At 41.6% G+C, this 15,316-nt stretch overlaps 1 protein-coding gene, 1 long non-coding RNA gene and 1 pseudogene across 2 annotated transcripts; 1 reads left to right on the top strand and 2 right to left on the bottom strand.

The window, feature by feature from the left end:
- Positions 1–225: 225 nt before the first annotated feature.
- On the top strand, positions 226–3,166 carry LOC129738227 (translocon-associated protein subunit alpha-like; annotated as a pseudogene).
- An 842-nt stretch (positions 3,167–4,008) lies between these two features.
- On the bottom strand, positions 4,009–6,786 carry LOC129739335 (uncharacterized). Its single transcript, XR_008735824.1, has 5 exons — positions 6,772–6,786; positions 6,386–6,691; positions 5,951–6,299; positions 5,762–5,888; positions 4,009–4,274 (listed from the first exon to the last, which is right to left on the bottom strand). It is a non-coding gene; the product is annotated as an uncharacterized LOC129739335 (long non-coding RNA).
- Positions 6,787–13,212: 6,426 nt separating this feature from the next.
- On the bottom strand, positions 13,213–14,833 carry LOC129737861 (uncharacterized). The gene is made up of 2 exons (XM_055729024.1): positions 13,423–14,833; positions 13,213–13,367 (listed from the first exon to the last, which is right to left on the bottom strand). Exons 1-2 carry the CDS (start codon positions 14,831–14,833, stop codon positions 13,213–13,215), a joined length of 1,566 nt encoding a protein of 521 aa, XP_055584999.1.
- Between the last annotated feature and the right edge of the window lie 483 nt (positions 14,834–15,316).

Raw genomic sequence — 15,316 nt, 5'->3', positions numbered from 1 at the left:
GCACTTTCTAACTGGGATAGCATTTCTTCAAATCGATCGATGCGCACTCTGGAATCGATATTGCGTACTATCGATTCCAGAGTACGTAAATTATCCAAAAAACGAAATCGACTGTCCAGTCAGTATGGTCAGTGGTACCATATCGATCTTATTAAAAAAAAAGTTTAATAAATGATTGGTCAAATATCAATCAATACAAGTGAGATTTCAGTCTAATATGGCGCTTACGGATCAAATTCGATACATGAATATAGCTTTCATCACTCGATTTTGAAAGTCTGTAAAATCTGGGCACTCTCAGGAAAAATCTGGGCAAAATCTGTGTCTGACCAATATCTGGACGAAGGGTCAAAAGTCTAGAGGATAATAGTTATCCGGCAAATGAGCCATCCTGCAAATGTACTAAAAGTGTTTAGAACAGTGTGCAGCCAATTTAGTACAAGCCAATCGAATGTTTTGGTTGCGTATTGCTTTGCTCTCTTATTCGTAATAGTGAAATTTTGGGGTGTCCATTAAATCCGTCAAAGTTGTTTTTCGGTACAGATTACTCTCGCGTAGTATACAGATTTCAGTGGAAACGTTTCGGATTCAATCCGGAAAGTTCACATCAAACAGATCCTTTTAGGTAGAGCCTGGGTTGGCACGTTTACTGACGTTTTCATCGCAAAACGTCCAGCCGTGCAGCTCGATCGGCTAAGCGGATTTGGCTACCTCATATTATCACGGTTTGCGCTAGCGGATGTAAGTGTCTTTTCCAGTGAATAAATAAAGTGTAAATTTTGTGAATAAACTCAGTGATTCAAGTAGCAGAACAGTTACTTCCGATGAAGAAACTATTGTTCTTTGCTTTGCTGGTTTTTTCGGCGGTTCTCCTTACGGCGGACAACGGTAAGTTTCAATTCATTAGAAGTTCTATCACTTTCACTTCGACGTGGCATTTCGTAACCATAACTTTGGGTTTTTCTATTTCTGGCAGGCTTCCGGTTCAGGGCCAATGCTACCGAGGATGAATTAGACGAGGAATTGGATGTGGAAGTTGAATCCGATGAGGCATCGGTAACCCAAAACGAGGAACCGAAAACAGATGAGGAACCAGAAACGACGAAATCGCCAGATGCTTCTATTTACAAGGCCTCTCTATGTTATGTTACTGGAACTCAACTGGAATTGCCTGCCGGAAATCCTGTCGAATTCCTCGTTGGATTCGCCAATAAGGGAAGTGAAGATATCATAGTAGAAAGAATCGAAGCTTTCTTCCGGTATCCCATGGATTTCAGCTACTTCATTCAAAACTTTTCGGCTATTGCCTACAACTGAGACATTAAACCGGGTCGTTTGTCGTTTGCCGGTCGGCCATTCGGATTGAACATTGCGCTCAACTACCGTGACGCCAGCGGAAATCAGTTTTCCGAAGACGTCTTCAATGAAACCGTTTCGATTATCGAAATCGATGAGGGTCTGGATGGGGAAACGTTCTTCCTGTACGTGTTCCTGGCGGCTGTTGTAGTTTTGTTGCTGGTGCTCGGCCAACAATTCCTGGATCGTATGGCAAGCGTAAACGCTCCCCAGCTGCCCGTGGAAACCGGAACCACAAGTACCAAGGATGTGGACTATGAATGGATTCCACAAGAAACACTCAAGAGGATTCGTAAGTTTTTCTTGTATTTTTTTTCTTATAGAAACTAGACTTTCTTTCTGGAACATATTTCGATAACCAACTTCAAAATCTTCAATGAACGAAAATTGGAAGTCCTAATACTTAATTGTACTAGCCCACTAACGAAAGTGGTTTGTTTCTTCCAGAAAATTCTCCCAAGGGCGACAAAGTGTCCCCGAAGCAAAGCCCACGACAGCGGAAGGCAAAGCGAGCTGACAGTGCCGATGATTGAATCAACGACTTGGAGAACTCATTGCTTTGAGAAGAGTAGCTATCGTTAACAAAGCATAAAACAGAGACACAAATATGTAGAATGCCCATCACCATCATCAACACAAAAAGCACAATCGGCGTGGAACGATAATTCTGGCATTATTTTCCGGAAAGTCGTTTGACCGAATAGTTAGTTGGCATAACAAATTATAATGAAAAAAATTTGTATTATGCGAAAGGTCACATTATGCTAGATAACCGTTACGTGAAATAACCCTAAAGTCAAAACGGGACGAGCCAGATTATTTCCATTGGCAAACATGAGTGATGAGTCCGGTGCGTGACTGCACTCGTTTTTGTGAAGGACATTTATGAACGATTTAGTCAAAATGAGTTGAAAACATCGGAAACTTCCTATTAGAAACATCCACATAAAACAACGTTGTAGTTTATTTTTGTTGTCATAACGTACCAATTGTCGCAATTTGCAATCATTTTGTTAAGGAAGATTTTTTTGATCTTTATAATCAGAACAAACATGATTTTTGTACTGGTAGGAATGAATCGGAGTTCCGACGCAGCAATCGATTGCAGCAGGAAATTGAGCGGTTCGATGATAGAAGCGCATGAATGGATAGAAATGAGATGCGATTATAGAAATGATCCGGTAAGTAAAATATTCCGATTTGAGGTTCAGCAAGAATAAAATTGTTGTATGTTTCCCTATTGTAGAAAGCTTATCCAATGGATCTCGACTTCTAAGGTCTATCGCACTAGTTTGCCTTGGGTTACCTTATCACCTACACCTTGAAGACGATGCTCTCACTTAGCTGTTTGTGGTAGAAGGATGCAAACGAATAGAAGAGACGATATTGAATCCGGATGAAATCGTCAAATCCGCTCGCTGTTGAACTAAAGATGTAGCCATGCTTGGTGTCAAAATCAAGTAGAAGCCATTGTATGCCAAATATTTACTAGAAGAAATTCATCAGATAATCGACGGCGGAGAGTATCCCGTACAATCAACAGCAGAACAAGAAGAAGAAGAGAGTATCCCAATGGACACATGTCTGTCACTGGGGATGTTTGGCCATCTCTCAGTCGATCTTATGGGTTCCAGTTTTGATAGTAAGCGATGATATTTCAAATCCAGCTCGAAATCGAGTAGAGGCAAAGTCTCTTGAGCACCACCACCGGACAAACATTCGGAACATACGACTGGAAGTGCGGAATATAATATGAAATTGAAATTCTTCGATACAAAAATTTACAAATAAAATAAATGTGTTAAATAAGTGTGTTTGTCTGTTTTTTTTTCGGAAAACAAAGTTTAATAAGCTTAAAATACCAAAAAGTGAGCTCGCTATGGTTTTCAATATTTTTATTGTTGTTTGACGATATGCTGTATTGCCATTATTTGATTATTTGATCATTGGATAAAGATAACACGTATGACCAACTCGTTACGGAAAGAGTTAAAAAGGCAATAAAAATGGAATGGTAACTGTACTTACTTCCCTGTATCGTTGAAGGATGAATCATCCTTCGGGATGAAAATCCAGAGAAAAATTAAAAGAATTCCCTGTTTCGTAAGGCTATAGTTTGGATAAGGACTAGTAGAGAGGTGCCACCGGTTACAGTTACGTTGCTTCTAAAATTTATAATGACCTACGTTTGAATGGTCGGTGGCATCATCATCATTTTGATTTTTGAAATCAAGAAAATCATGTAAATTAAACTCGCACCCTTTTCCTTTCCCAAAAGTAGTTTTGATGCTAATAGTTGAGACGCCGCAAGTCTCCTGCTAACAAAGTATAAAGAAATTGATAAAATTGGCACACACATCCTTTAGAAGTGCACGACTTTAATAAACCTATTTGGGAAAAAAGTTATATATAATAAGTATATTAATAAAAAAAGAAATATTCTAGGATTCGGCTTGTTTTGTTCGTTGTTTTTTTAACATATTTAATGCCTTTTTTATAGAGATAAACAAGTTATTTCATAAAACGCATAAATAGGTAATACATTTGTCCAGCTTTTTTAAGTCACACACATAAGTCACAAGTATTTTTTTTGCAATATATTTATTTATTTATTTATTTTTTTAATTTCTTTATTCGAAACGGCTTATACCTTGAGGCTTCAAGGAGCCAAACTCGTTTTGTATGTTCACAATTGTTTGCTTAGGTCTACAACACTATTTTTTTTTATCAATATAGGGATTCACTTCACGTAATTTTCCATCCGGCGAAATTTTCATTTTCGAGTAAGTACAACCACTGGTACAACTTTATTTATGGTAGGGTTCAACAACCTCAATTATACGACAATAGATAAGTACAATTGGTCAGCAGTAGGTGTTGGGTGACACTTGGCTTGAAGCTTGAAGTGTCCGGGAAAGCTGAAAAAAATTAAGTCTTATTTTTATTTTCCGAAAAAAAAAATCTATATAGATATATAAAAATGAATGTTTGTCTGTCTGTCTGATTGTTCTCTATAGACTAGAAAACTACTGTTCCGATCAACGTGAAATTGGGTGTATGAGAGTATTCGGGGTAGGAGATGGTTTCAACAATACTTTCAAATCAGGAAGGGCTTCCATACAAAATTAACATAAAATATGGAACACCCATACAATTTTTAAGCATATTCCATAAAATTTCGTGGCAAATCAAATTTTTGCAGCATGAATCTATTTGTTGTCTTGTTGGACAAATTTTGACATATTCTGATGATTCATTGTATTGAAACCCCTTTGCCACTGTTAAAATGAGGGAGCTCCCATATACATTCAATATAATAGGTGATAGAATCCCATTAATTTTCAAACTATTTCCACCAAATTTGGCACACATCAAACTTTATAGTTTAAACATCATAAGGCGTTTCCCTGTATTTAAAAGGGACTTCTATACAAATTAATCAAACATATGAAAAAAATCCTTATATAAATTTCAATCCTTATATAAATTTCAGGATATTTTCATTAAAATTCGATGCAAATAAATTTTCTCATTCCGGAGATCGTACAAAATCAGATTCCGGAAGTTAAATTGAATTATTTGGTACAAAAATTAAAATCAACATTCCTATTTACCAGAAACGAAAATTCAGATTTAACTAAAAAACTGACTAAATCGTGTTTCAACTGTCAAGACAGCAACCGTTTTGCAGAAAATCTTCTGTGGAAAGGGAATGTAGTCAGAAGCGCTCTTGATGATTTTCAATCATTTTTGTTAACAATGAGCGTTACTATTTTAAAGGGTAATTTTATACGAGACATTTCCTTCTTCCTTGTTTGCAGCCGATCGAAAAAATTTACAGTATCGTTCATAATTGTATAGAAATTGGAAGCACGCGCACTGTCACTCCGACTTTGAACATCCATAAATTTTCACTCTGATGATATTTCTTGATCAAATTTTCTGCGTAAGATAGATCAACTATCACGCTATTTTAAAATTTGTGCGGCCTGAGATACAGTAGTTCTACAAAAATCGGACGTTTTGGACTTTCGCCATTCAAATTGCAATATCTCAGGAAATACGCAACATTTTTTACTGAAATTTTGCAGGGTGGTTGTTGGAATATTGAGTAAGCATTGAGTTTCTGAGATATTGCAATTTGAATGGCAAAAGTCCAAAAAGTCCGATTTTTGTAGAACTACTATATCTCAGGCCAAACAAACTTTAGAAAGCTCAAATTTTGTGATATAATAGTGTGATAGTTGATCAATCTTACAGAGTAAAAAGTTATGGATGTTCAAAGTCGAAATGACAGTGCGCGTGCTTCCAATTTCTATACAATTATTAACGGTACTGTAGTTCGGAATGCGGATGCTCAGCACTGGTGAAAAAAAATGACTCTAAGAAACTTCGGACTGCTCACCCTAACTTTCTAGATTTAGACTGGTGCTTTAAAAAGGCGGCTTGGTAGCTCGCGTACACTCATGCGGATGACTCGACGTTTGCCTCCGTCATCCTTGCTGTGCCGCCGATTCCATTTTCTCGCGAACCTGCAGTGAATGTTGGAGGTTTTTGACTTTAGACTAAAATTTATGTTTTCGTTAGAACTTACCTCGAACTTCTGCCCTATCAAAGTTCCTCCTGATTGAAATACCTTGACCAAAGTCTTTTGGACGCGTCAGTGCGATCGAATTGGGAAGGCAAAGCCGACTGTTGAGGAATCCTGGGAGATTTTTTGTGGTGAACAAAAAGGTCTGGCATCCGCATCCTACGAATTTATTGTGGTCACACATTATCGTCCAGCGCATGACGGAAGTGAGTAAACGGGGCGGCGAACAATGTTAGATCCAACAACGTCGACGTTTAATTGAAGGAGTTCATAAAATCTAGAAATTTCCGTCGACTGTTGATGAATCGTTAATCCTGTCCTGCTAACAGGACAACAGAAGCCGATTCCGCCGCTGGAAAAGTTAGAAAAAAAAATGTTAGTAACATCCCTTTAACTTGAATTTCTTAAATTTTAAAGCATAACAAATCAGCTACTAACCTGATCTGAAGTTGATCTGTTCTTCCCGCTGCCTAAGGGCCATTTTTCGCCTTAGCTACAGCCGCTGCTTCTGAAAAAGGTTCGACCGGGACGAATCCAATCGATTGATTTGAGTTGAATCAGATTTCTCGATTTTTGATGTAATTGAGGAAAGTTTTCTGCCAGGCGATGCAGGATGACACAGATCTGTACTAAAAAGATCATAACAAAGCTCTCACGCTAACACTGGCTTGACGTATGATTGAACATTTTAAACTTATATTTTTGCATTATATTATGGCGCCGGATAGCTAAATTCATGCCATCCTGCAAATGTTCCAAAATAATTTAGTACAGATCCATGCCATCCTGCACCCAACGGTGCCATTCTCAAGGGATGTCTATACATAGGCTGCGTTCTCTGCAGGATGGCATGGATCTGTACTAAATAATTTTTCGTTTTCCGTCGTTTGTTTTGATTTTGATATTCATCTTGCTTTCGGTAATGCCTGTGCGGCGAATTCGGTTAAAATTTTAGAAAATCATTTGCTCAACGCTAATTTTCGTCGGGACAGAAGTGTGGAGTGCATTTAGGTCTCGGTCACAGGAAGAATTACGGAAAGATTTAGATACCCGAATGTTTTGTATTGTGTGATTGTTTGCCGGTTCGAAATTCGTTGGGGTATCGTTTTAGTTAAACATGAATCCGTCGGAAGTGATGTTGTAAGTTTACTCGAACGTCCATTGATCGTTTTTTCCGGGATTTTGCTAGTGATATAAGATAATTGTCGCGGATTGCTTCGGTTCGGCTCATGATGACCGGTGAATATTACCCCCCTGGAAGAGTGATCAATAGATGGTTTGCTGAAGAAGCAATTCTACAAGTCGCAAGAGGGGCAAGCGAGAGCGGAAGTGGGAAAAGCCTTGTACTTGTTGCAGGATAATCCGGATGCGTTGTCCAAGTGCAGTTAACATCCCAGCCTCAGGTCTCTCAGCCTACAAGGTTTGGTAATGCAGACAATGATGGCTTCGAATGGTGAAACTTACCAGGGGCCTCGGTTGGAGCACTGCAATTTCTAGCTAGAACGTTGTCTATGGGGAAAACAATTTTTGCTATAATATTAGCTACATGGAGGATGCCCAGCACGGGCTTTCATACGCTTGATGGACCTGCTTCGAAATTGTTTTGAAATTGATTGGGCGGAACCTCAGCATATGATCCCGATTAACTGGCGACCGGCGGGTGATTGTTTTTTCGATCGAGAGAAAATGCTTGGCTGCAAAGTGTTCCATTGGCGTTGGCTTCAGTTAACATTTTAAGGTAATGTAACATTTTCAACGATCATATTTGTTGTTTAAAAGTAAAATTAAAAACTAACTTAGTAAATCTTATAAATTTTTACTCCGTTGATTAGCAGTCAACTGTTCGGGAAAGTAAGGCACCTTAAGTAGCTGCTCGTTTGAATCAGCTCTTTTAGTTTTGGCTGCTACAATAAAAATGTGCCTGGACTCGTGAGATGCTGCTACCCACTAATCTGATCTAATCGAATCGTTTTCGAGAATACAGAATTAAACTTGAATATCATTTTTCGACAACTTTCTATAGCTTCAACTTTTCTCTTCCGATCGCAAGCGAAAATCAGTCTTTGCCCTTTTTCAGCCACTGTCACTTACGTCCGTCCAGGGAGGTCAGCTGAAGGGATTTTCGAATCTGTGCTCACTGGTTTTAACATTTCCCCGACCCTGTTTCCTAGACAGATTTACCAATTGCCTCAATCTCTATGTCTGCGAGTATAGCCACAGGTCGCCGAAACAGTCCACAGGAAGTGCGAACCACCGCCTGTGGAACACGGCCGTCTTTTCCAACGATGACTTCAGCTACTTGTCCACGGACCCATCCGTTGCTGTTTTGATCATCCGTGATATACACTAAACCGCCTGGCTTCAGCGTTCACGTTCAACGACGGCATATATTCCTTTAGCCACCGCTTCCATAGTTCATCGGCGATGCACTGGAACCTCTGGTAAGTGCTTCGAAGTGCCTCTGCCAGACTTGTTAGCGCTATGCAAAGATCCTTCAGTTCGGTGACCATGCCACGCAAAAAATGGTTCGGCGTAAGCGCCTCAGCAATAACGGTTTTAGTGTGTTTCATCGCTCATTCGGTGTTCCGCATTCAGGTTTCCATAGTCGTCTTGACCGTTCGTACCATCCGCTCCCATATACCCCCCATATGGGGTGCAAAAGGTGGATTGAAGCGTTAGTGAACACGATAGCGCAGTCTGTTCCGATTCGACGAATCTGCTCTTGAAGTTCCTTTCAGGTTGGCCGTTGTCAAAGAAGATAACAATATGAGGGCCTCTGCGCAGCACGAATCTCCGAATTGCCGTGATACACGAATCACAACTTGTGTGTGTGTGCCACTTCCAGGTGCACTGCACGGACCGCCAGGCGCGTGAAAAGTTCAATCCACCGTTTCTCGACACGACATCCCACGATTACTTCAAACGGTCCAAAATAGTCGACTCCCACATGACTGAAGCGGCTCAGGAAAGGCGTGCGATACGTGCGGTCGGCTCCTTTTTACTTTGCACCATTGGCAATTATCCATCGACCGCTACACACAGCTCCTCAGCTTAGGGATATAAAAGCGTTGCCGAACTTCGTTAAACGTGGTCTCCCGGTTAGCGTGTGCAAAACGCCGATGATAACCAGCTAGCAGTAGACTAGTGATTTCGTGGGCGCTTGGTAGGATGATGGAGAATTTCGTATCGTATGGAATGAATTCTGCAGATTTTGTCCTGCCGTTCATTCGCAACACGTCACAATCGTCCAGGAACGGCCTACGATGATAGATGACACTGTGTTTCTCGATCGGAAGACGTCACGGATCACCAATCTCTTCAATCGTTCGGTGGCGTCCGGAATAACCTCGACAGTTGGAGATAAATCTGTAAACGCAACAGATCCCAACAGACTCACATCGATGCTGGGTTCGTTCGTCTTGAAAGTGTGGGACATGTGGCACACTCGAAGCTCGATTGTGGTGTTTGGTATTGGTGTTTTCTGCGTCGGCCACCTCTCTTCTGGTTGCTGGAGAAACTCCCGTTGAACCAGGTGCAGTCGTGGCAATCAAGACATCGTTTGCTACTTCTGCGGGGAATCTGGTTATCGAAAACGAGATTGTGCGGCGTGGCTCAAAACTAAGAAGAACGGCACGCACAAAAATCGAGCGAAGTTGTTTTCCGAGGCAACTACCTAAGGGTCCGGCGCCGATTGACCGACGCATAGGGCTGAGATAAAAGATCTCCACTGCTGGCGATCCGGAGCCACTTGCTGCCAGCTAAGGTTCTCGTCAACTGTGCGGATTTCAGTGGCTAGACTTCGCCGCCACGAGCTTCTAGGCCTGCCTCTTCTTCGATGCCCATCTGGATTCCAGTCAAGCGCCTCTCTGCAAATCTCGTTTTCACCTCTTCGCAGTGTGTGCCCAATCCATTTCACTTACGTTCCCGAATCTCGATTTCTAGCGCCTTTTGATGACACCGGCGATGAAGTTCAACGTTTGAGATCCAGTTGCCAGGCCACCAAGCGCGGATGATGTTCCGCATGATGTTTCGGAGACTCGCAAACAAAAATCGGGCTTTTCTGATCCGGGTTTCGATGTCCTTCTTGGTACCACCATCAGGCGTAATCTGGCTACCAAGATACTGGAAGCACTCCACTGTCTCAACCTGTTGTCCAGTTATCACGAAATTGGAACGATTTTCTGTATTGACTTCCATCGACTTGGTCTTTCCGACATTGATTTTGAGACTTCCATTTTTGCCGCCTGTGGACCCGACACGACAGCAGATAACGTCGTACGGAGGATGTAACAATTAAATATTATACTTGGTTTATTCTGTGCTTAAGCCAATTCGGAATAAATCTAGAGTTTGTTTTGATTAGGTCGTAAGAACCAATGTAAACAAAATTGCGTTATTGGCTGCAAACGATTGATAAACATGTATTCTATGTTCGGTGAAAACTTGATTTTAATTGATTAATTCTCGCGTGAGCTTTCATTACGTCGAATGAAACAAAATTTGAAAAACTGAGATATTCACTAAAAAAGCTTCATTATAACATTATCTACCTATGTGATTGATAAAACAATCAATTTAAACCGTTTTAATATGTAAAATTTAAGACTTCCAAAATGACGAATGAAACAAAACCTTGATTGCCAATTTCAATGTTGCTTACGTCCCTTCTTCCAAACGGCGAATGTGCAGAGGAAGAAAAACCTAGCACATTCGCTATGGATTCCATGAGCAAACAAGTGTATACAGGTAGAGGTTTTCAGAATATCAACCTGGCAATGAATATTATTTCAGATTCTTCTTTTCAAGCGTTCTTAAATCGATACTCAAGCAGGCTTTCGAACGCTGTAAAATAATGCAGCAAGGAAAAAAAACCGAACAGCAGCAGTATAGCAGCAAACCTAACAACTAACTGCATCAGGCTGAGCGGCAGCAGCCTGCTGCTGTTAGTCACCCAATCACCCGATTCACACTTTTATTACGCATTCATTAATAAATTTACCGCTGCACTCGACAACTCAATAAGTTAACATTCACTATGCCGAGAAAATTGAAAATTTACCGGTAATTGCCTCAGAAACATTTGGGCGTAAGTGCAAATTGTTCGAATCAAAGGACGAATGAGACAAATTTCCCCTCCAGCTGGTCGGCAACAGAAAGCTGATCAGCAGCAGCGAGCTGGTTTGACCGATGGCGCGCCCGATTCACACATTTCATTATGCATTTACTCACCAATTTACCGCTACACTAGATATTTCACTTATTAAACAGCCACTACGCCGAGAAAATTGAAAATTTTCCATAGTATTTGCATCAGAAACATTTGGGCGTAAGTGCAAGTTGAACGAATCAAAAGACGAAAGAAAAGAGACGAATGAAACAAATTTCCCCTCCAAACGACGAATGTGTTAAGACGTATGAACGATTTATGTTTGAATATGTCGTATGTTCCTATATGATTAAAAAATAGCTCTAAAAATTGCAAAAAATTATATTCATAATGTGGAATATCTGACACAATTAGTGTCCATGAAAATTACGTATTTTTTGAAGGGTTATCGGCGAAGGAATGAAAATAGGATTTGAAAAACACTCTTCAAATTTCAGAAGCGTTTTTCTCGCTTCGGTGTTTCTGTTTCATTCGACGTAATGAAAGCTCACGCGAGAATTGATAAATTTAAGAAAATGCTTTAAATTTTGGACGTATAATAGCTTTCATTTTTCTGAGTGCATTTTGGTTTTTGCGACTTTTTGCGTCACCCTGCATTGCCGTGCATGCAAAACGACGCAAAATATCAATTCGATAAGTTGGTTTTTGCGTCGTTGTGCATTCGTCGTGAATAGTGCTGTAAATTATTACGAAAGTTTACGTAAAAAATGCAACATATTGAGAATAACTGTCTACGGGAGTGATTCGAGTTGTAGGGTGAGTACAATAAGATTTACTTTAGACCGTGCTGGAAAAAAGTTTTTGTTTTCATTACAGAGTCAGCCGGAATATCTGAAAATGATGAATACCATTCCGAAAACCTTGGACAGTCACGAGTGGGGACCAGAACAAACGTGTGATATCCTAGGTGACCAAGGTGATTGAAAGTCCTATTAAGTAACAACTCAGGATGCTCTTGGGCGATAAGTTTCGCATGCAGTTCGATCAGACTGTGGTGTTTATACATTTCCTTAAGTAACTGAGAACAATTAAGCGGATTTTTAGGTTAGTGAAACAAGCTTTTGCAATAATACTTATCGTTTGGTAAAACGCGGTATGCGCCAAATCGAAAATGCTTTAGGTCGTAAGTACGTTTTCACTATCGAAGACTTAACTTACAGGAAATTTAAGTACATCGGAATGCTTTCCGCCCATTCTTATGTTGGATTTCAATTTCTCAGACGAATTCAGCCAACATTCACAAAGTGAGATTTTAAAACTTGTTTCGTAATTTCAATAGCGATTTTCTCAAAACACGTCAGGTGGTTCATACGACCTAATCAAAACAAACTCTAGAAATGTTCAAAACATTGCAAATCATAATCGACGCAAATTACTCTTAGTGCAGTAAATTGACCTTTATCGACGACGTAGTTTGTATGTGTTTTGAATTCCAGCTTACGGTCGAGTATTACGCCCAAATCATTGATGTGGTCCACCCGCGCAATGGACTCATCTCCTAAGAAGTACTCCGCGCAAAAAGGCTGCCGTCTTCGTGAGAAACTGATGACTGCACATTTACTGCGATTCAAAGGCAGGCAGTTGATGTCGCACCACTTTGCGAAAAGATTAAACTGGTTTTGCAGAAAATCAATGTCGTCCTGACCGTTTATGGTGTAGAACAGTTTAAGATCGTCAGCATAACAAAGTTTCGGGCCGTTAAGGAGTGTGAGCACATCGTTAAAATAGATTAAGAAGATAATCGGTCCTAAGTGACTACCTTGGGGCACACCAGAGGAAGCAGAGAACTGGCTGGAGAGAGTGTCTCCAGTGCGAACCGTCAATTTACGTCCAGTTAAGTAACTGCGGAACCAGCCAAGTAAAGGTCCGCAAAATCCTAAGCGCCCAAGCTTACCAATGGTGATATCGTGGTCCACCTTATCAAACGCTGCTGACAAATCGGTATAAATGGCGTCAGTTTGAGACTTAGCAGCAAAACTTTCGTGTACATAGGAGGTGAATGTCAACAGGTTAGTTGTCGTGGAGCGTTTGGGCATAAAACCGTGCTGATCGATTGAAAAATTATGCTTACAGTACGAGAAAATCGGATCCATGACGACTAATTCGAATAGTTTGGAGATTGCACATAAAGCAGAAATTCCTCTATAGTTGTTGATATCTCTTCGGTCCCCCTTTTTATGGACTGGAAACATGTAGGCTTCCTTCCACAGTGAAGGGTAGGTGGCGCTGTCAAGACAAGCTTGGAAGATGAGTCTTACAGGTGTCAGTAAAACAGGAATAAATCGTTTTAAAAAGGTAGATGGTATGCCGTCCGGGCCAGTAGAGAGGGAATTTTTGAGCTTTGCCGCTGCTTTAGATATGACCGCATCCTCAACAACAATCGTGCTCATGCTGAAGCCGAGTGGTGAAACATTCCTAACAGCTTTCTCCACGTGTTCTCGGGATGTTGAAGCAGTAGCAAAGGTACTCGAGAATTTTTGAGCAAAGAGAGCACATATTCCGCCTTCAGAGTTCGCAGTGTTGCCATCCAGAAACATTTGAGTTGGAATACCAGGTTCATTCCGCTGACTTTTAACATGCTTCCAGAACGATTTTGGGTTGGCCTTGAGGTTACGTTGTACTCGAAAAAGATAATTTTGGTAACAACGCTTACTAGCTTTTTTATAAGCGGAGTTCAGTCTACGATATACATCCTTAGTTTGGGAGAATTTGAGCTTATGGTAATTTCTAAGAGCACATCTCTTCGCCGTCTTCAGTCGACGCAGTTCCTTCGTAAACCAAGGAGTCCGCGAATTCCCGGAAGTCGTTCGCTTTGGCACGTGGCGGTCGATAACGTAATTTAAGATATGCGAAAAGGTTTCGGCCGCAGCATTGGGATTCAATAGATTGAGTTCAGATTCCCAGTCGATGGTGACCAGGATATGGGAGATAGCATCGAAATCCGCTTTCTTGAAGTCGAGATAGAAGGGTGCTGATTTTTCGACAGAAGCATGCAATCCGGTGACCTCGAGCGAAACCATTAGAGCTGGATGATGCTGAACTGCCTTAACGAACGGAGCAGGAGCCGATTCAATGGTCGGAACGCGAGACCCATCGCTAGCAAAGCAGAGATCCAACATACGGCCGTTTTCGTTAGTAACTCTGTTAATTTGACGCAAGGTTGCCGTACTCAGGGAGTCTAGTATGATGTTTGAAGGCGCCGAGAATGTAGACCGCACAGGATCCGGGTACAAAAAGCTACCATGGTTGGAGCACCACTTCAAACCGGGCATATTGAAGTCACCAATGACGAGAATATCGTCTTCGGGGGCGCAGAGAGAACTCACTTTCGATATGCAGCGAGAAAGAGACTCCGCCAGGGCGACATCTCGTGTGCGATCAGGGGGCAGGTACAGCACGCATACGTAGAGTTTTCGGTTGCCAAGATCGATGCGGGTCCACACAAGTTCCAAGTCGTGCCAGGAGTCATCGTCAATAAGCAGTGCATGGAAATTGGATTTAACAGCAATTAAAACTCCACCCCCAGTGTTCTTCTTGCTATTACGGGGACTGCGGTCACAACGAAAAACAACGTAATCTGGTCCAAATATCTGACTCGAGATAGTACGGTCGTTCAGCCATGTTTCCGTGAAAGCGACAACGTCGTAGCAGGAACAAGAGCTGGCGAGCAGATAATCTGCTATACAGGAGTTTAAACCCCCGACATTCTGGTAGTACATGGTGAGTGAATCATAAGATTCCATCGCAGACCTAGAGCCTCGAACGCTGGAAGGGGAGGAACCATCAGGCGGAGGAAAACGGTAAGGAGGGCCATACTTGCCTGAGCTCACAGGCTGGAGAACCCCTATGCCACAGACGAACTCAGGGCCAGGACGACTGATGACGTTGACGGGAAACAGCGCGACTGAGTCGAAGGGAATAGGGGTCTCCGTTGGACCTGATACGTTGCGTCCCGGTGATGAAAGCCCTATGTTTGTTGAGTTAGCGAGCGTAGCGTGTTGATAGGCGTCAATGGTTGAAGCAGAGCTACCCGAGGACCGTTGTAGGGATCTGACAATTGGTAGAAATTCTTCACGCGAGGGAATGGATCTTGAGTTCGACAGGTACTTGCCTGTAGAGGCGATCTGGGGAGCCTCGTCACCACAGACGAACTCAGGGCCGGGACGACTGATGCCGCTGGCTGGAAACGGCGCGACTGAGTC

Source organism: Uranotaenia lowii, chromosome 1 (genome assembly GCF_029784155.1).
Source record: "Uranotaenia lowii strain MFRU-FL chromosome 1, ASM2978415v1, whole genome shotgun sequence".
NCBI lineage: Eukaryota > Metazoa > Arthropoda > Insecta > Diptera > Culicidae > Uranotaenia > Uranotaenia lowii.
Note: the sequence above shows the minus strand (reverse complement) of the source record. Positions and strands in the feature narration are given on the sequence as shown.